Source organism: Leptopilina heterotoma, unplaced genomic scaffold (assembly GCF_015476425.1).
Source record: "Leptopilina heterotoma isolate Lh14 unplaced genomic scaffold, ASM1547642v1 Lhet_99, whole genome shotgun sequence".
In the NCBI taxonomy this organism is placed as follows: Eukaryota; Metazoa; Arthropoda; class Insecta; order Hymenoptera; family Figitidae; genus Leptopilina; species Leptopilina heterotoma.
Genome location: NW_025111206.1, coordinates 222,768 through 245,658, shown reverse-complemented (window position 1 = coordinate 245,658; position 22,891 = coordinate 222,768). Strand labels below are relative to the sequence as shown.

The following is a 22,891-nucleotide window of genomic DNA, read 5'->3' as shown; positions in this document are numbered from 1 at the left end:
GACTTAAAATTTTTTTCTTTTCGGGAGGGAAAAATATTTAAACAATAAATAAAGTATAGAGAGGTAGCAAATCAGTCGTTAGGGGACTTGTAATGTATAGAATATAAAAGTTTGCAGGACAATAACAAAGATGCTTAGCATCGAATGCGACTTTCTCCGTCTTTCTCTTTAACTGTCCGTGTAACAGATTGGTCGAATCATCATTATGTAATTTCAAATATGGAAGATAGAAGAGTTCCCAGAGATCTATTAAAAAAAAATTGCCAGAGATTTGTCTAAAATTTTCGATATTGATCGCGATTTTTTTCATTTTGCTAATTTCGCAATTTTTTCAATTATTCTCGGTTTAAGAAATTAATTGTATATTTTTAAACTTTAAAGTATATAAAAAAACTTTAATAAATTTTGATACTGGGGAAAAAATTTATCCGATTGAAAAATTTAATATATTTCTTTAATTTCTTGAATGAATCTTTTAGAGCGTTAGAAATTTTTTTTTACAAAAGAGACGAAAAAAAACGTTTCTTAAATTTTTTTTCTCATGCGTCCGCTCTTGTATTGTTGAAGTGCCTAATTAATCAAGCTTGAAGGAGGCAAACTATAAGCCTTTTGATCTGAAAACTAATTTCATTAGGAGCTTTAAATCTAAAGACTAAAGTAAAGTTGATTCTCGTATTACAAGATGTTCTGCACGTTGGCTTTTAACTTTCATTAAATTAGCTTCATCCAGAGACTCACACCACAAAATGCTTGTAGCTTTGAATTACTTCTTAATGGAAATGCACATTGGGTTAACAAAATGCGACACCAATCAAAGTTCAACAGAAAAGTTAATTAATTTCTATTCTAATTAAATTGTTTTTCCTTTAGAGGCACACATTACATAAAGAGTTCAGCCATACACACGCGGAGAGATGATAAATTATTTCAGACTTTATTACGTATTCTATTTTCCTTTTGAAATTCATCTCTAATTCCAAATTATTTTACAAGAACATACATGGCAAAATTTCAATTATTTTGAAAAATTTTTTTTAATTGAATGATTTTCAATATTCTATTTTAATAAAATTTCCCCAATGAAATCAATTATTAGCAAAATTTTTTATAAAATTCTATATGAACATTCAATTATTTTCAAAAAAAAAAAAGAAAAGAAAAATTTCACAGGAATTCAATTATTAAAAATGTGAATTTAAATAATTTTTTCAAACAAAATATGTTTTAAAATTTGGCATTAAATTCTTCGCAGTAATTCAATTATTTTCATTAACTTTAAAATTCCTTTTAGGAATTTAATTATTTTTATAAATACATAATAAAATCATTCGGAGGAAGTCAATTCTTTTCTTAAACAACAATATTCATCACAAGAATTCAATTATTTTTAAAAGAAATAAAATTCAATTATTTTCAAAAAATTTAATTAAATTCATTGCAAAATTTTAATTATTTTCAAAATTTTTTCTTAATTCAATGATTTTTAATACTCTATTTTAATAAAATTTCCCAAAGAAATTCAATTATTAAACAAAAATTTTGACAAAACTCTACGCAAATATTAAATTATTATCATAAATAATGAAAATTTCACAGGAATTCAATTATTTTCAAAAATTTTAATAAAATTGTCGTCCAGAATTCAATTATTTTCAAAAATAACAAAATTATTGTCAGAAATTCAATTATTTTCGATAGAATTTTAATCAAATTTTTGGCAAGAATTTAATTATCTTCGACATAAGTTTCGTAAAATTATTCTTAGAAATTCAATTATTTTAAAAAATTTTAATAAATTCTTGGTAAAAATTCAATTATTTTTGATAGAATTTTATTAAAATTCTTTTTAGATATTTAAATCTTTTTGAAAATTTTAATAAAACTATTGTTAAGAATTCAATTATTTTCATAAATATACAAAATTCTTGGCAGCAATTCAATTATTCTAAAAAATTTTAATAAAATTCTTGGTAATAAATCCATTATTTTTTATAGAATTTTAAGAAAATTTTTCTTAAGTGTAGAATTATTTTCAAAAATTTTAATAAAATTGTTGGCAAGAATTCAATTATTTAAAAATTTGTTGATAAAATTATGTATAAGAAATTTAAGAAATTAAGAAATATTCAATTATTCAATTATCTATTATGTTTGTATTTAAATAATTGAATTTTCGTATAGAATTTTCTAATAAAAATGGTTTTAAAAATGAGTTTTAGTTCAAATTTTAAATAATAATTGAATTTTGGAGAAGTTACTAATAATTGAATTTTGTAAAGGTTTTTAATTAAAATCTTTGAAAATTTGAATTTTTCATACTTTTAATTTAAATTTCCATGGAACTAATTTTTTGTTTATAAAGCTAAAATAATTCATACTAAAATAATGAAAACAAATTCGTAAAACAAAATTATTTCAAATACCTGAACGAGCTAAAAAACAAAAACTTAATTGAAAGTTGAATTTTAGAAATTACTACCAACAATTACTAACGTCTTATACTTACTTTTTAAATAAAATTATCAATTTTAAAAATAATAGAATTTAGAAATTTTTAATTCAAATTTTTGTAGAAAACACTAAAAAATTTAATTTTGGAGAAATTACAAATAATTGCAAAAATTCAATTATTTAAAAAAAAAATAAAATTCTTCTCTTAAAATTCAATTATGTTCAAAATTTAAAAAAACTTACCGTCAAAATCCCAGTTATCTTTATAAATAACAAAATTCTTCCCCAATGTTCAATTATTTTTAAAAATGTCAATAAAATTCTTGTCCTAATTTTAATTATTTTCAAAAATTTTTCTAATTTCAATGATTTTCAATATCTACTATTTGAATGAAAATTTCCCAAAAGGAATTCAATTATTTAAAAAAAAATTTAATAAAATTGTACGCAAACCTTTTAATTACTTTTATAAATAATAAAAATTTTACAAGAATTTTATTATTTTCAAATTTTTTATAAATTTCTTTATTATTTTTATAAAAAATAATTAAAAATTCTAGAAAATAATATTTTTTTTGAGTAACTAATTTTAATATTTTAAGTGAATTAGAATATTCTTTAGAATCAAGAAAAAATTCAAAATTTTGTCTGAAAAGCAGCCGAAAAGTGAGGGAAAAATTAAATTAAATTTTTGTGGCAAATAATTTTTTCTTAAATCTCATGAAAAAAATTTTGCTCTATTTTTTTTTTCATTGAAGAGAAGAAAAATCAGAATTCCACCTGGAAATTAGGGAAAATTCAAGGAAAAACAAACTTAAATTTTCGTGCAAAAATAATAATTATTGCAATAAAAAAATGAGAAAGTAAAAAATCGTTTTTTGTATTTCATATACAAAAAAGAAAAAAAGAAAAAAGGTGAAAAAAATAAATGAAAAATTGTGTCGTGAAACTTCCCACAAAAAAAGGAATGGTGTCAAAAAAAAAAAAAAAAAAAGAATATAAAGAGAGAAAGAAAAAAAAATGCAATGCAGATGAATAAATATTTTTTCATGACTGGCGTAAAATTGACTTGTTGAAATAACGTGACCGCGAGTTAAATTGATCAAAAACCTACTTTATCTTCATGGCTTATTATTCTCTCACTAGTCGCTATGAGGTGATGAGAATTCTGTGAATTTAACACGCGAGGGAAATAATAGAGTTGGACAAACGGACTTGTGCCGAGTGAATATTTCGCGCCGACGTTGTTATGAAACGTCGTGCGATTACGTGCTAATTAATTCCCCCAGAGAGAGAGAAAGAGGGAGAGAGAGACACTCTCCTTTTTTTTTCTTCTTTCTCACTAATAAGAAACGGAAGTACGCTGGTTATACTTTTGCCTTCAATAAAGACAAGAAATGTAAATCTCAAATCCACTCAAATTCCTTTCGTCATCATTCACCAGACAAAAAGATGTAGATCATTCCGATTGTTTGAATAAATCATAAAATTCTAAATATCTCGGATAATGAATAATTTCCGACTGAGGAAGAAAAAAAAACTTGTTACCATTTTTATATATGTACCTGTATTCATTATTATAATTTAAAACCAACAAAAAAAATTAGTATAATTTAAATCCAAAAAAAGAAAAGAAAGAATTTTTTTTTCTTCAAACAATTAAATTTCTTCTATGGGCCTTGATAAAAGAAACTCTTTTGTTTTTATGTCACAAAATTGTTTTTAGAACTAATTTTATTTTAATTTTAATAAATTTTAATTTTACGATTAATTTTAAAGTCTAAAAATTAAAAACTGACGGAAGGAATATTTTTTTCCTAGCTCGTAAGTTGATATTCATATACATGTAAAATAAAAAAATTAAAAAATTATTAAAATTGATTTTTAAAAATTCAATCTTTTTTTAATTGAATTATTATTTTTTTAATTTGAGTCATAAATTAATTGATTTCGTTAATCGTGTGATAAATTTCATTGAATTATTTTTTACTGACAGGTTTGTTATGATTAATGGTAAAATCGATTTGCTGAAATTTACGCAATTAATTTCTCTGTAATTTATGCAAAGACCCTTGTAATTATTTTCGCTATTTTTCCAATTAGTTTGCTATTTATTCCTCAATATAATCGATGTACGATAAAATTCGAATGATAATTTTTTTATATTTATCACATTAACTATTAATTTTTTAAATTTTGCTTCTTTAAAAATTAAATTTCATCCCAAACGTAATTTCTACGAGAAAATGTATTTTTAAACCTACCAAAAATTTTGATTTTGAATTTATTATATAATTATTAATTAATTAATAATAAAATTAGATTTTTTTATTTATTAATTTCTTTAATTATTATTATTTACTAATTTGTTAATTTATTTTATTGATAAGTAATAAAATTCTTTTTTCCTATTTATTAGTTTATTTATTTATTAATTCGTAAATTTATTTTATTAATTATTAACTACTAATTAGTAATACAATTTTTTTTTATTTATTTATAATTTATTTATTTTTTCAATTGATTAATTTATTTTATTTATCGTTACTTATTGACTGATATTGTAATTCGTTTTATTTATTTATTTGTTTACTTATTTATTAAGTGAATGCGTACTTTTTGTAATGTGCAATAATACCTTGATTTGTTGAACAAATTGTCATTTGAAGAGGATTTTTAATGATGTCATTCGTTGTAGAGAAAGTTCTTTAGAAAGGTGTCGATAATTAATTAACATTAGTCTGACAATCGGTTAAGAAAATCTTTTTCTCAAAATAATTATAATTTAGAGATAATTATTATTTTAAAAAGAAGCATTATTAATTGAAATTTGAGAAAAAAGTATTTTTTCGTTTCAAAAAAATAGAGGAAGAGATCAATCAAAATTTGTTGAAAAAGTTCAATTAAATTTTGTGTTGAAATTTTCGAATTCAATATTGAATTAAAACATTTTATATTGTTTTTAATAAGGGATTTATGAAATATTTTTTGCAGAAAAAAAAATTTCCAAACTTTCTCAAATAATGAAAAAGCATTATACTTGTTTTACAGTTTTCTTCATTTTTAATTATAAAATTCACATTATTTTTTATTTTAGTATGATCTTTGAAAATATTTGAACAGAAAAAAATTTCGTTTGTTATTTCTATTTATAACTTATTTTATTATTTTTCATTTTTTCTAAATATGTTTTTACTATAAACGTATTTTTACTTTCACTTAAATACGAGAGAATTTAAAAATTTCGATAAAATAAAAAATATCTACAATATTTCAAATGATTTTATAAAAACCCTAATGTCTTTAACAGTGAATGATATTTAAAAACTTAGTTAAAAATAAAAGAGAATTTAATTTCATTGGAGCTTTAAATCCCTGAAGATCCATCCGGGAACATATATACACAAGAATAAATGTTGGCTTTTAATTCTCGGTAAATTAAGTTTATAACATAGTAACTCACACTACTAAATAGTTGTAGCATTTTTTTTTTTTTTTTTTTTTGCAATGAAAATAATTTTGTAGGTGAGCGCATGCACAAAATGTTAATTAATTCCTACAATTATAATAAATAATGTCCAACAAATGTGCGATAAATATTAGATAATTATTAGCTCACTATCGTAGGAGGAATCACGTTTTAGACCTTAATTACAATAATTACACTTTAATTCTCTCGGGTGCATAATATTTTGTTAATGTACAAATTTTCAGAGAACTTATATATTAAGGTTAATTTTCTATGCGAAAATGAAATGAATAGAAAATTTAAATTTTATTAATTTTACTGAATAATTTTTCTCCTTTTTTTTAATTTAAAATTTTTTTAATTATTTAAATTTAAAATCTTCAAATTTTTAAATTTTTTCTATTTATTTTCTACTGAAAATAAATTTATAAATATTGATTGAATTAATTTAACAAAATCATTTTTCTCCTATTTTTTTATATTTATAATCATTTTTTCCCTCTACTTATTTTCCACTGAAAATTTATTAAACTAAATGATTTTTCTTCTATTTTTTTATGTTTGTAATAATTTTTTCTTTATATTTATTTTCCACTAAAAATTTATTGACAAACGTTAGTATTATAACACTATTATAATAATAATATTAATAATTATAAAAAAATAATACTAATAATAATATTATTTTCCTCGAACCAGTTATTTTTTTATTAACATTTCGCTGAAAAATAATTATTAATTGTATTTAATTCACTATTTTTTATTAATTATTTTTTTTATTTCTATAAAACTTATTTTCCAGTGAAAAACAAATCATAAACGAATTTAATTTATTTTACAAATACTAATAAAAATAATAATGTAAAGAATAATGGCAATTGATAGGAAAAAATAAAGAAAATAAAGAAAAGATAAATAATAAATTTAGAAAAGTATATAAAATATAAAATTATATAATAAATATTAAATAAATAATGAATGAAGAATAAAAAAATATTTATTAGCCAAATAAAAAATAGAGAAATACAAACAATAAAAATTTAGTTTCAAGATCAAATATTTTATTTGCAGTGGCAAAACTTTATTACTCTATTAAACTAAATATATTCAATTATTCAACAACTCTTGTTTATATTAAATGTACTTTCGATACACACCTCAGTCGATTATTACACATAAATTTGATACCATTAGATTTACTTAACGCTAACTATACAAAATAAATAAAACTTGTAATTTTAATAGACTCCATTATTTGTTTAAGTGAAGTAAACTTTTTTCCCGTTGAAAAACTTTAACCCCAAGTACAATGCCCGCGATCACAATAATGAACATCAGTCTCAAGTGAATTGTACTCATAGTAAAATGTCTCGGAAAATTTCCCAAATTTTTCAAATTAATAAACTGTCATATAAAAAGGATGTGAAATACACAATAAATCTCTCTCGTATTCTTGCATTAATTCTCGGTTTATGGCCAATTAATATTGATGATTCATTTTGGAAAAAAATTATCAAATTCACTTTAAATGTAATCGCCTGTTTTCTCATGTTTTGTTCAATTCTCTCTAATGTTTTAACAATTATTTACGAAATGAAAAGTGTTCATGAAAAAGTTGAACTTATTGGTCCCACTAATTTTTACATAATGAGCCTGTCAAAGTATTTGATACTTTTGTATCGCGGTGAAACTGTGAAAAAATGTTTTAAACACATTGAAGAGGATTGGAAATTTTGCTCAATTCATGAAAATTATCGTCAAATTATGTTAAAGAATGCACACTATGGAAGATATTTAATAATTTTGTGTGCTATTTTTATGTATTGTGGAGGTTTTGGTTATCATTTGGTACGTCCATTGGTGTCGGAGAAAATAATCACTCATGAGAATATAACAGTGATACCATATCCAGCACCAGTTTATGGGAAATTTTTGAATACTGGTTACAGTCCGTATTATGAAATTATTTTCATTTTGTTACTTGTCGCTGATTTTGTTCTATTTTCTGCGACTGTTGTGCCATTTAGTTTTGCATCAGTTTTGACACTACATGCCTGTGGACAATTGGAAATTGCCACAATTTATTTGAATGATCTTGTTAGTGAAACGAGGAAGGAAACAAATTTTGCTCATGAAAGATTGATTATTATTATAAATTCACATTTGAGAGTTTTGAGGTTTGTATCAAATTAGTTAATTAATTTTTATGTTCGTAAATTTTATGCTGATTTAAATTAATTTTTTGCTTACGAATTTGTTTTAATTTTATTAATTATTTTTTATTTAATAATTTCTTTCAATTGTGGGAATTCATTTTGTGCTTATTAAGTTGTTCTATTTATTTGAATTAAGCATAATTATAATGATTAATAATTAATATCATTAAAATTTCAATTAAGTTTGTGTTAATTAAATTGTTTTAACTATTTTAATTAACTTTGTGTCTATTAATTTGTTCTACATATTTTAATTAATAATCTATATTAATAATCGTTGTATTCCGGTGTAACCTTCACAGTTTGAAGTTAGTTGTTGATTGCTTTTTTGCTTCATAACTTTTTTTAAAATTTTCTTTTTAAAATTAATGTATATCGTAAATCATTGTATTTTTTCAAAGAATCTTATCAAAAAATTTAAAGAGAATAATTAAATTAATTCGAAGAATTTTTTTTTATTTATAAAAATAATTAAATTCTCGCTAAGAATTTTACTATATATATATATAAAAATAATTGATTTGATTCGAAGGATTTATTTTTTAGGAAATAAATTAATTGTATGTAAATATTTGAAAATAATTGAATTCTTTAAAGGAATTCTATTAAAATTGTTCTGAAAAGAATTTAATTTCTGGAAAGAATTTTACAATTTATAAAAATAATTGAACTATTGCGAAGAATTTTACTATTTATAAAAATAATTGAATTCTTTTGTAAAATTTTATTAAAATTTTGTTAAAAATAATTGAATTGCGAGAAATTTGATTGAAAATAATTGAATGTTTGCAAAGATTTTACTAATTAAAAAAAATAATTGAATTGTTTAGAAGGATTTATTAAAACTTTAGAAAATAATTTAATTTTATGTAAATATTTGAAAAGAATTAAATTCTTTAAAGGAATCGTATTAAAATTGTTGTGAAAAGAATTGAATTTCTGCAAAGAATTTTATAATTTATAAAAATAATTGAACTTTTGCGAAGAATTTTACTTTTTATAAAAATAATTGAATAGTTGCGAAGAATTTTAGTATTTATAAAAATAATTGAATTGTTTCGAAGGATTTATTAAGATTTTAGAAAATAATTGATTTCTTTTAAAAAATTTTATAGCGAATTAAAAAAAAATAATATTCTTTCGCGAAATTTTATTGAAAATAATTGAATTTTTGCAAAGATTTTACTACTATTTATAAAAATAATTGAATTCTCGCTAAGAATCTTACTATTTATAAAAGTAATTGAATTGTTGCGAAGATTTTTCTATTTAAGAAAATTATTGAATTGTTTAGAAGGATTTATTAAAATTTTAGAAAATAATTCAATTCTTTTGTAAAATTTTATTAAAATTTTGTTAAAAATCATTGATTTGCGAGGAATTTTATTAAAATTTTTGAAAATATAAACAATAATAATTAATTTGTTCTAATAATTTAAATTAATTAATTATGTTAATTAGAATTTGAATTAGAATTAGAATTTCTTTATTTGTTCAAGGAAACCATGAGAACAATTAAATTTTTGTTCTTTAGTTCGTTTATTTGAATTAATTTTGTTTTACGAATTTGTTTTCATTATTTTAGTTAACTTTGTGTTTATTAATTTGTTCTAATTATTTTAATTAATAATAATTTATAATAATTCATAATTAATAAATGAAAATTTCAATTTAGTTTTTGTTAATCTCTTTTAATTAACTGAATTAATTTTGCGTTTATTAATGTCTTTAATTTATTTGAATTAATTTTGTGTCTATGAATTTGTAGTAATTAGTTAATTAGTCGGATTATTTCTTGTTTAGAATATATTAATTTAGTGGGATTATTTTCAGTTTTGTCTCTCAACTGGAGCAATTACTGAATGAAATATGTTTGATCGAAGTTGTGGGATGTTCAATGAATATGTGTTTAGTCGGTTCTTATATAATAGAGGTAAATAAATGTATTTATTAATAGTTTTATATTTATTAATTATTTATTTATTGATTTTATTAATTATTTATTAGTTTGTTTTTTAATTTTTATTCCTGCTTAAAACTTCCAATGCTAATTGTCAAAATTTTGAATTTTCTTTTATTACAATCCTTATTTATGATTTTTTTATTATTATTATATACTATTTATTATAACAATAATTTTTATTACATGTATATCTTTATTTATTGTTTAGAGTTGGAAGAAGGATGATTTAACTGCCACTATTTCGTATGCGGTCATTCTTTTATCGTTCACTTTTAATATTTTTATCTATTGTTATCTGGGAGAATTGTTAACTACTCAGGTGCGTATTAATTGTTTGCTTAGAAATGAGGAAAAAAAATATAAAAATAAATTTATTTTCCATAGGCGACAAAACTTGGCGAGAAGGGTTACATGATTGAATGGCATCGACTGCCAAGAAAAATATCACTGGATTTGTTACTTTTCATTAGAGTTTGTCAATTTCCAGCAAAAATTACTGCTGGAAAAGTTGTGACACTCTCAATGGCTACATTCAGTAAAGTATGATTTTTGTTTTTTACGTTTTCAATAAACAATTTTCGTTTTTTTCAAAAATATTTCCAATTTTTGTTTTCTTTACATGAAAAATTAAATTTTAGGTATATTTATTGGATTGCAGGTAATTAAATCATCTGCGGCATATTTCAATGCACTCTGGAAACTGTATCAATAAATTTTTATAAATTAATTTTTAGTGATTGAAAAATGATATTTTTTACACGTTACTACAAACAATGGCATATTGTTAAAATAATACCTTTTGAACTAATATTCATTCAAAAAAAAATAATAGTAATTCGAAAAAAGAACAATTTTAAATTTTGAAATCATCAAAAATCTGTAAATAGTGTAGAATTACAATTAAAGATAATATTATGTAAATAAGATAATAAATTAAGGAATAATTATTCGGAATCTTGAATTTTCTTTTCTTCCCGACAAAATAAGTAATAATTATTTGATTTCTTTATATTTTAATTAATTATTGTTCCAAAAAATATTTATTTTTATCATAATGATAATTAACTATATTTTTATCGTTCAACAATTAAATTGATATTAGATTTTAATGTTTGTCTTGTAAGGACAATAATAAAGTAATATAATAAGAGGATAATTTACTTAAATGTGAATTTAAAATACATATAATAATAATCGGTTGAGGTTGTAACTTTTCCGGGAAGGTCAACAAAACAAAAGACTAATGGGACTTCTGCTTTATTCTCGCAGCAATGTTTGGCTTGGGAACAAGGGATTTCAATTAGCAGGTCACAACTTGTATATTTACTGGTGAAAAATACGACAATAATTTTATAATACGACAATTCTCCTCTTCAGTGTACGCATTTTCGAAAGTTCGCTAATATTGAAAAATTGTGATTTAAAAAAATTTTCTTTTGATCATTTTAATAAAATATTATAGCTTCGGGAGTGATTAAATTTAGTTTTATTCATTTCTTTATTTTTTATTTCGTCTATTATTCATTTTATTCTTTATTCATTTAATTATTTATTCATCGATCACTTGTTATTTTTTTAATTCTTTATTTTTTTATTCTATAGCATACATTTTTTGATTTATTTTTCTATTTATTTATTTTTTTTATTGATTTTTATTTTTTATCGATCGATTTATTTTTATATTTTATTTTTTGATTTTATTTTTCATCATTGGTCATCCCTTTTTTCGGTTTTAATTTTTATTTGATGTCACCACGTGATCTCGGGAGTGTTCCAATTTTCTTCGCAGGGACCACTTCATCGAAAGAGTCCACTATTGACAAGTAAATTTTTTTTCTTCAATAATATGTATTAAATAATAACATTAATTTATTAATTTTTAATTTAACAATAATTAGAATTTTCCAATTTGTATAAATATTCTGTTATTTACTATAAATAATCTGCAAACAAAATTGCGCCGAATTAAAAGCTTTTTAAAATGCGTCAGTATTAATATTAATATATTAATTAAAATATAATAATGTATTTATTTTTATGACTACTGTATTATTAATTTTAAAAAAATTAATATATTGCAAAATTAATTAATTAATTAATTAACCTGTCTTTATAATTTTCGTTTGTATTACGAACATCTTGAGATTCAATATGGAGATTCTATCCTCCACCTGAGAACGTCAAGGTCATCGCTAGATGGCAGTTCGGTTGATAAAATCTGATTTCTCGCCACCTGGTGGCGATCTTTGCGTTCTCAGGTGGAGAAATTAAATTATCAAACCATTTTTTTCAGTTTAAAAATATTCTTGTAAGAATTTAATATTTTTTTCAACAAAAAACTTTAATCAGATTTCTAATTTTATTAAAATAAAATTTAGTGAAATAAAAGCCTTATTTTATTATTGTTATTTAGTATTTTCTAAAGTCTTGTGGATATTGTCCGATAAAAAAGTACTTTGGTTCTAAAGAATATTTATTTTAACGCCGTAAAAAAACACTTGTCTTTTTTACAAGAAAACTATCTTTTTCTTTTAAAAGATTTTTAAAGAAAAAAAAAGTTTATAAAAAAAGAGTTTTGAAGGAAAAAAAAAGTTTATAGAAAAAGATTTTTAAAGAAAAAAAAATTTTATAAAAAAAGAGTTTTGAAGAAAAAAAAAAGTTTATAGAAAAAGATTTTTAAAGAAAAAAAAAAGTTTGTAGAAAAAGATTTTTAAAGAAAAATATTTTTAAAGAAGATATTTTTCTTTTAGAAATAATGAATATCTATAAAAGCGACAGTTAATTATAAAATGATTTATTTTCTGTACATTGATAAAAAATATTTCTCTATTGTCATGATGAGTATTAAATAACAATAAATTATAATATAGTGAAAAAGGAAAATTTGTTGATAGTTTCAACTCTCGATCACGTAACTATATAATAAATTATTTAACTTTATAGTATATATATATATATAATTCGGGAGAGTAAGAGATGAATCCTTCCGGCATTGTAATAATTTTTTTTCCAGTTGTAAACAATGTTAGAGATTAGGTAGCAAAGATTTAACTCGAGAACAAACCAAACGAAGTAATTAAATGGTACAGTCTCACGTCTAAGCAGAACTGTATATATATCGCGTAAGCGCGCAATTACTTTCTCGCTTTTATTACAAGTATTCCTCCTTCTCGTTTGCTAATGTTGAAAACGATGGTTCCTCCGCGATGTCACGAACATGCCCTCATGTTGACCTTTTTCAAGACAAAACCTATATTTGCTCCATTAAATATTTATATAGCTCTAAAGTATATAATATTATTATAATTTCTGTCCCATTGCAATTACATTTTATTGTATAGACTTGAAATATTTTCTGATAAAAATTATCTTTGCCTTGATGTAAAGAATTCGTGAAGAAAGTGTTGCCTGGCGATTTATTTATTTAAATTAAATGATATTTTTTGAAATATACTTTTTTATTTATGTAAATAAATTTGTGAATTTAATTAAAAATATAAATAAATTTGTGAATTTGATTAAAAATATAAATAAATTTGTGAATTTGATTAAAAATATAAATAAATTTGTGAATTTGATTAAAAATATAAATAAATTTGTGAAATAGATTAAAAATATAAATAAATTTGTGAATTTAATTAAAAATATAAATAAATTTGTGAATTTGATTAAAAATATAAATAAATTTGTGAATTTGATTAAAAATATAAATAAATTTGTGAAATAGATTAAAAATATAAATAAATTTGTGAATTTAATTAAAAATATAAATAAAATTATTAAGGAAAGGAAAACAAAAATTGTATTTGTCGAAAAAAAGGGGATTTCGTTTGTATAATGATTTTCTAAAAGAGTGTGGAGAGAAAGAGAGAAATAATGCAGTAGGAAGTAGTAAAAGTTAATTATTTACCCTTTTAATAAAGCGCTTTGAAATGATTATTTCAGTTACCCATCAGAGTGGTTAACCGCGCAATAGAATATCGCAAAACACTCCAATAGAACAACTCTCGGATGTTTTATTACAATATTTAGTCTGAATATACTCTAAATGTGATGAAAGAAAATGTGCTTCTTGTCTTACTGTCTTAAATGCAAGTAGACACGAATTTATAATTATATTATATTTACACTTTGGGATCAATTAAGAAATACTTCTTTTTTATCCGTTAAGATGTATATAATTTGTTATTTATTCTAATTTTATATTTCATTTATATTCATTTCTCTTTTTTATCTAGTGTACAAATATTTTTATTTTATTTCTTATTTTATTTTATCTCTTATTTATTTTAAGTTACATTTTTTATTTCTATTATTTTCTTTTAATTATTTTATTGATTTTACTTATATTTATTCAAACGTCCACACTTTTTGGTTATGAACAAAAATTTTTTTTTCCAGAAAAAATTCTTTTACATTTTCTTCGAATTAGAAGAATTATTTATATTTATTACTTTATGCATTCTTAAATAATTTTTCATGCATAAATTAATTTTAATTTTAATCAACGAAAAAATCAATATTATTAAATTTCTATACGTAAAAAAAATTATTTTTATCCTACAAATGACGTGGAAAAGAATTCAAAAAAGATTTTAAGTAGAAAACTATATTTTTGTCAGACAAAGATAATTTTATTTTTAAGTAACAAAAGCACTTTTTAGTCAGACAAAATTAGGTCGAATTTTTGTGTTAAAAATTGTTTATGTCAGACAAAAATCACATTAAAAATAATACAACAAAGTTCAAAAATTTTATTTAAGTAGAAAAGTTCTTTTTTGTCAGACAAAGAAAATTCGTATTTTTATTTTAAAAACATGAATCTATTAATTAAAGCTTTAAATAATTTAAAAAGTTTATACAATCAAATTTTCTAAGGAAGAAACATTATTTTAAAAAAAAATTTTTTTTCTAATTATTTTTTAAATTACATAAAAAATAATTAGAATATGATTTTATCTATTTTAAGTAGAAAAATTCTTTTTTGTCAGCCAAAGTAAATTAGTATTCTGATTTTAAAAAAAAGAAATTATTTTCAATTGAAAAAATAATTATAAAAATTTAAACAATTAAAATTTCTAAGTAAAAAACATTTTTGACAAGGAAATCACATGGAAAATAATTACAAAACAATTATTTTTCTATTTTAAGTAAAAATAATTTTTTATAATCAGACAACAATTTATATTTTTGAAGTAACAAAAATGCTTTTTAGTCAGACATAATAAATTCTAATTTTAAGTAAAAAAATACGATTTTTTCAGATAAATCACATGAAAAATAATTCGAAAATTGTATAAAAATCTACTTTAAGTAGAAAAATTCTTTTTTGTCAGACAAAAATAATTTGCGTTCTAAGTAGAAAACTTCATTTTTTGTCAGACAATCATAATTTTATTTTTCAGTTACAAAAGTACTTTTTATTTAGGCCTTATTATTTTTATTCATTAATTCGTTTTTTATGTTAAAAAATTGCTTAATAACAGACAAATCACAAGGAAAAAAAGAAAAGTTAAAAATTTTTTATTGAATAGAAAAATTCTTTTTGTTAGATAAAAATAATTCGCTTCTTAAGTAAAAAAAATATCTCATATTCAGATAAATATGTAATCAAAATGTCGAAAGAAAAAAATAATTGTTTCTTATATAGAACACAAAAAGAATAATTAGATAAAAATCGAGTTTCGATTTTAAGTAGAAAAGTACTTTTCTGTCAGACTCGGGAAATTTTATTTGTAAGTAGAAAAAGTGCTTTTTAGTCAGACGCAAAATTAATTCGTTTTTTCTGTTAAAAAATTGCTGCCGGTAATCTGTTCGCAGTTTGAAGTTAGTTGTTGATTGCTTTTTTGTTTCATAATTTTTTTAAAAAATTTTCCTTTCTAAATATTTTTAATTTTAATATTAATGTATTGAAAATCACTGAATTCTTGCAAAGAATATTATCAAAAAATTTCAAGAGAATAATTGAATTTCTTCGAAGAATTTTTTTATTTATGAAAATAATTCAATTCTCGCGATGAATTTTATTAAAATTCTTATAAATATAAATTTTTATTAAATTTCCCAATAGGGCAGGAGTATAAACAATAAAAAAAAATTAAAAAAAAAATTTTTTTAAAATCCTAATTAAATTCTTTTGAAGGATTTCTTTGAATTTTTTTTAAATCATTGGGTTTCTTTTATTATTTTAATTGAAAATTTTGAAAGCAATTGAATTTCATGAAGAAGAATTTTATTAAAATTTTATTGAAAATAATTGAATTTCTGAGAAGAATTTTATTATTTCTAAAGATAATTTAATTCTTGCAAATAATTTTACTATTTATAAAAATAATTGAATTTTTCCAAAGAATTTATTAAAATTTTAGGAAATAAATTAATTTTATGTAAATATTTGAAAATAATTAAATTCTTTTGAGGAATTTTATTAAAATAAAATGAAAAATTTATTAAAATTTTAGGAGAAATTGAATTGTTTTGAAGAATGTTATAGAAATAATTGAAAATAATTAAATTCTTTCGAGAAATTGAATTAAAGTTGTTTCGAAAATAATTGAATTTCTGTAAAGAATTTTATTTAAGTACGTTCAAAATAATTGTATTCATCAGAAGAATTTTATTATTTTTTAAAAATAATTGAATTATTTCAATTTTTTGACGAATGTATTTAAAAATTGCATTGAAAGTAATTTAATTTTCATATAGAATTTTTTTTAAATATTTTGAGAATAATTGAATTATTTTTAGAGAATTTTAAATTCTTGACGAAATTGAATTTTATGGAAATTTTTGAAAATAATTAAATTCTTTCTTGTAATTTTATTTAAATTGGATTAAAAACAATTTAATTCCTGCAAGGAATTTTAGTGTTTTTAAAAATAGTTGAATTGTTTCGAAGAGTTTATTAAAATTTAAGGAAATAAATAAATTTTATGGAAATATTTGAAAATATTTGAATTCTGACGAGGAATTCAGTTAAAATTGTTTTGAGAATAATTTAATTCCTGCAAAGGATTTTACTATTTATAAAAATAATTGAATTCTTACGAAGAATTTTACTATTTATAAAAATAATTGAATTCTTTTGTGATATTTTATTAAAATTTTGTTAAAAATAATTTAATTTTTGAAAAAAATTTACTATTTATAAAAATAATTAAATACTTACAAAAAATATAGAAATAAATGAATTATTGCGAAGAATTTTATTACTTATAAAAATAATTGAATTATTGCGAAGGAATTTATAAAAAAAAATTATTATTATTATTATTATTTTTATTATTTATGAAAATAATTAAATGTTTGCGTATTATTTTTGGGGATTTGAAATTGATTTGAAAATAATTGAACTTTGGTGAAGAATTTTGTTATTTATAAAGAAAATGGGAATTTTGACGAGAATTTTTTTTTAAATTTGAAAGATAATTGAATTATACGAGAAGAATTTTATCAATCTTGAAAATAATTGAATTTCTGCAATTATTTGTAATTTTTCCAAAATTGGATTTTTTTAGTGTTTTCAAAAAAAATTTAAATTACAAATTTTTAAATTCTATTATTTTTAAAATTGCCAATATTATTCTAAAAAGTTAGTTAATTGTTGCTAGTCTTCTATAAACCTAATTATAAAATTTATCCAATATATCAAAATTATCTTGTCCTTCAATTAATTTTTGTAAAAGTACAAATATACAAAATTTGTGAATACAATAAAATTAAATATCATGTTGGTAAAAGGAGAATCCCCTGGACATAATTTGCGATCAGTTTGTCGTTTTATATCGGAAAGATTGTAGATAAATTTGTACGTATATAAAAGGACGAATCAAGAGTTTAGTTGTAACGGTTCAAAATATATATATATGTATACATATAATTGTGTATACTTTGTTTCACGAGCGTGAAAAGGTGGACTCTTGAGGTTAAAAGATCATGCTTTCACTGTCAGATGGGATACTTCCCCCTCGGGGGATAATAGAATGTCACGCCGAACTGATATAATCGGTGCAAATATTTGCAGCTGCTGTTATAGCCGCGTGATGATCCCGCTAGGAAATCGTGATTCGCAATACAAAAACTCCACCTAAAATACTTAAACAAAACCATAAATTTTCTATAGATTTTTAAACTTTTTTTTTTTTTTTGTTTAAGAAATAGAAAAATTTCTCCACTCTTACTTTCAATCCCGATTGTTCTTCTTCCCTTTGTGTCTATATTTAATCATCTATAAAAAATTATTTTATTTGAACTAAAAACATTTTTATTGTATTTACAAAAATTTATTTAAACTAAAAATGTTCTCTTTTATTTAAAAAAAAAAATTATTTAACTTTCAATCCCGATTGTTCTTCTCCTTTTTGTGTCAAAAAATCATCTATAAAAATTTATTTTATTTGAACCTAAAAATAATTTCTTGAAAAAAAATGTTGGAAGAATTTTCCTTATTTTTTATTTTTATTTAATTTTTTTATTAGTATTAATAATGAATAATTATTGTTAATATATGAATATTTATTATTAATATAAATATTTATTATTAATTAACTTTTAATTATTCAACATTATTTTATTATAAAATAATGAATAAGTAATGAATAAATAATGAATAAATAATGAAATTTTATTATAAAATTACTTTTGATTTATTTCAATACATTTTTTCTGGGACTTTAATCTGTCAGATGTGACATAACTGCAAAAAAAAGGGGGACAAGGTGGGCTTGGAGGAAGAGAAAACAGAAGTAGAAATTTTCTATACACATCTCGGTGATAGAAAGTGCTTTATAAAGTCTCATGTTCATCCCGTTGAACTTATGCGAATGACCTTTAGTTCTTGATCGCCACCTCTTTCACATTAATCGAACTGCTTTGCATATCAGTCAAAACCCATTTTTTCTTCAAGTTCGAGATTAATAAAATAGAAAACACATCTACTTACCAATATTTACCTGTTATTTGCATCAATAATTGTGAAAGGGTTCTAACATCCACCCCCTAATGCATTCGAGACGTGAAGACTTAAAATTAAATAAATCAGTAATATATTTTCAATAAATACTCTTTTATTGAAACACTTCATTGTTGCTGTACGCGATAAATATACTATGAAACATATATATATTATTACGAAGACGATGCGATAATAATATATATGAAAGTATTTTACAAGTACTTGCGAAGATTAATTATGTAAATGATATTGCAATAATTGTCATGCAATACATATAAGTTATTTTTATTTAAATATCACCTGAAGTGAAAATTCAGGTCTTGACATTTTGATCTTAATATCAGAACTCGAACCAGTGATTTTAATTATTTTCAAAAATTTTTCTATTTTTTTTTTTTCATTTTTTCTTTTCAATGATTTTCAATATTCACTATTTTAATTAAATTTAACAAAGAAATTCAAAAAAAGAATTCAATTATTTAAAACAAATTTAAAAAAAATTGTATGCAAACATTTAATTATTTTTATAAATAATAAATATTTCACAGGAATTCAATTATTTTCATAAATAATAAAATTTTTTTTAAGGAATTCAATTATTATTTATTTATTTTCATAAAAATAATTGGAATTCTATTATGAGTTTTATTATTCTTGAAAATAATTGAATTCCTTAAAAAGAATTTTATTATATTACGAAAATAATTGAATCCCTGTAAAAATTTTATTATTTAAGAAAATAACTGAATTATTACGTAGAAATTTATAAAACATTTGTAATTAATTGAATTCCAGTGAAATTTTTATTATTTAATAGTAATAATTAAATGATTGCATAGACATTTATAAAACTTTTTTTAAATAATTGAATTTTTTTGGTAAATTTTATGAAAATAATAAATATTGAAAATCATTTAACTGAGGAAAGTTTTTGAAAATAATTGAAATTTTTCCAAGAATTTTATTATTTTTAAAAATAATTGAATTTCTATGAAGTTTTTATTATTTATGAAAATAAATTAATTATTGCGAACAAATTTATAAAAAAAAATTGTAAATAATTGAATTCTTGTGAACATATAATTGAATTTTTTGGAAGAATTTTATTACTTTTAAAAATAATTGAATTTCTGCAATCATTTGTAATTTTTCTACAATTCTCCAAATTATATCGTACAATTTCTGAATTTTTCGTTTTTTTTCTATCAAATTACGAACTTTTCGGATCTTTTTTCAAAAAACTGACTTTTATGTTCTGATTACAGAGCATTTTTTTTACTTAAAATAAATATTATTTTTGTTTGGCAAAGAAGAATATTTTTCAAGAAAAATACAATTTTATTTTTTTAAATTAATTTTTATATACGATTTGTCTGACAAAAAAGAATTTTTCTACTTAAAATTAAATTTGTATCTTTTTTAAATTATTTTTCATCTGATTTGTCTGCGAAAAACAATTTTTTTTTTCAAAAAATTTGAATTTATTTCGTCTGACTAAGAAGCTCGATTTTTTCCTAATTTTTTTTCTTAGACATTTTAATAACAGTTATCTGACTGTCTGACAAAAAAGCATTTTTTTTACTTAAAACAGAAACTCAGTTTTTATTTTTATGTATTGTTTCGAAATTTTGATTCTCCTTTTCTGATTACAGAGCATTTTTTTTACTTAAAATAAATATTATTTTTGTTAGGAAGAGAAGAATTTTTTTTTCAAGTAAAATACAATTTTATATTTTTAAATTAATTTTTATATCATTTGTCTGACAAACAAGAATTTTTCTACTTAAAATTTGAATTATTTTCGTCTGACTATAAAAATCGTTTTTGTAACTTATAATAAATAGAAAGTATTTTTGTTGTTCTAATAAATAAGATACTTTTCTATTAAAAATTGAAGCTTGAACGTTATCTAATTATTTTTCATAACATTTTTTTGACAAATATAATTTGTTTTACTAAAAGGTTTTTATCAGAATAATTTTTAAAATTAATTAATTCATTTTTTTTACCTAAAATAAAAAATTTATATGTCTTTTTTCCTAATTTTTTTCTTAGACATTTTGATGATATTTTGCTGACTGTCTGACAAAAAAGTCTTTTTCTACTCAAAATATAATTTTTATCTTTTTGAAATGATTTTTCACGTTATTTGTCTGAATTGAACAATTTTTTTTACATGAAATTCGAATTAATTTCGTCTGACGAAAAGGAAAATTTTTCACTTAAAATGCAAATTATTTTTGTCTACCCGAAAAGTATTTTTCTACTTAAAATAAAAAATGTAATACCTATTTTTCTATTTTTTTTTTATGTATTTATGACAAAAACAATTTTCTTTTCTTGGAAATATTGTGATTATATTTATTTGACTATAGGACATATTTTTAATTGAAACTCAAATTATCTTTGTCTGACTGAAAAATAATTTTCTACTTAAAATAATATTCTTGAACGCAGTAAACGACTTTTTCAGTTTAAATTTAAATATTCTTTTTTTTCTTTAAAATAATGTCTTTGTCTGACATGCATTGACTTTTCTACTTAATTTGTCCTTTTTACAATTAAATATTTCTTACTATTTGAATTTTTTCATCTTACGATAATATTTTTAATTTTTCGGAAATTTTTAAAACAAAAACTACTTTTTCTATTTAAATCCAATTTCATTTTGTGGTTTTAATTTTCCCTTTAAAATACCACTTTCACCATACGAAAGAAGAATTTTTTTTAATTTAAAAAATTTGTGCGCCCTTTAAGAACTCCTTTTCCAACTAAAAAAAAAATATTATTCGATTGACAAGAAAAAATTCTCGTTCGTTTCATAATAAAAATAAAAAAATCAAAAAACAATAAAAAATTATAAAAAAACGAGAAAAACAAAAAATAAAATAAAGAAAAATAACTAAGAAAATAAATATAATAAAAAATATTAAGAGAAAATGATAAATTAGTAAATTAGAGAAAATGCTAAATAAATAATAAAAAAGCGGTAAATAAATATTAAAAAAAAAAAGATAAATAATTATTAAAAAAAAATCACCAAAGGTTGTTGTGAATAATGATATTGGCAATAATCTAAGTAACTAATACGTTTGCATATATTATTCACACGTGCATTTTTTTCTTTTTTTGTTTTTTGATGTACATAATGCGTATGGGATTGATACACAAAACAAGATATCTTTTACATCCCCTTAAACATTTTGTAATAGTCTTCTTAAAACCTACAATTTTTTATTTTATGTCTGTTTTTTGTATTTATAATTATACATGTACAAGCATAGGTATACTAAGAACTAAATAACAGTGAAGTTTTTTTTTGCGAGTTTTCCTGATTGCAATTAAAGACTTTTTGCGAATACTACAATTATGTACATATGGAATACAATTTTTTTTCTTTAATTATTATCATTATTTATTCTCGAGGCACAACACACAATTTTTAAGTATAGTTTATTCGAAATATATTTTTTTCTATTCTTTCTCTCTTTTTGATATCTCTAGTTTCAAAAAAAGTCTCTTTGTAATTTTTGGATCGTAGTTTTCTTTTTTTTTTAAGACGCTGTCTACTTTTTTTTCAAACTCAATGTCGCAAAAAGTCTTTAAAGAAATCAGTATAAAATGTTTTTTTTTATAGAATAATTTTTTTTTTGTTTTTTTTTCATCAGAAGGTAACTTCGGTAATCTATTTAGAGAATATAGGATTTTATAATGTTCTCTTTGTCGGCAAAGTGTACATGAAATATTGTCCAGTAGTTATTACATTAATAATATATTTTTTATATAAATTTACACGCATGCAATTTGAAAGGTTGGATAGATGTGAAAATAAAAATATA

At 20.8% G+C, this 22,891-nt stretch overlaps 1 protein-coding gene across 1 annotated transcript; it reads left to right on the top strand.

Moving 5' to 3' along the window:
• Positions 1 to 7,513: 7,513 nt before the first annotated feature.
• On the top strand, positions 7,514 to 10,802 carry LOC122512468. Its single transcript, XM_043628310.1, has 5 exons — positions 7,514 to 8,097; positions 9,970 to 10,069; positions 10,308 to 10,418; positions 10,484 to 10,639; positions 10,738 to 10,802. The coding sequence occupies exons 1-5, from the start codon at positions 7,514 to 7,516 to the stop codon at positions 10,759 to 10,761; spliced, it is 975 nt and encodes a 324-aa protein (XP_043484245.1). The 3' UTR covers positions 10,762 to 10,802.
• The last annotated feature ends 12,089 nt before the right edge of the window (positions 10,803 to 22,891 follow it).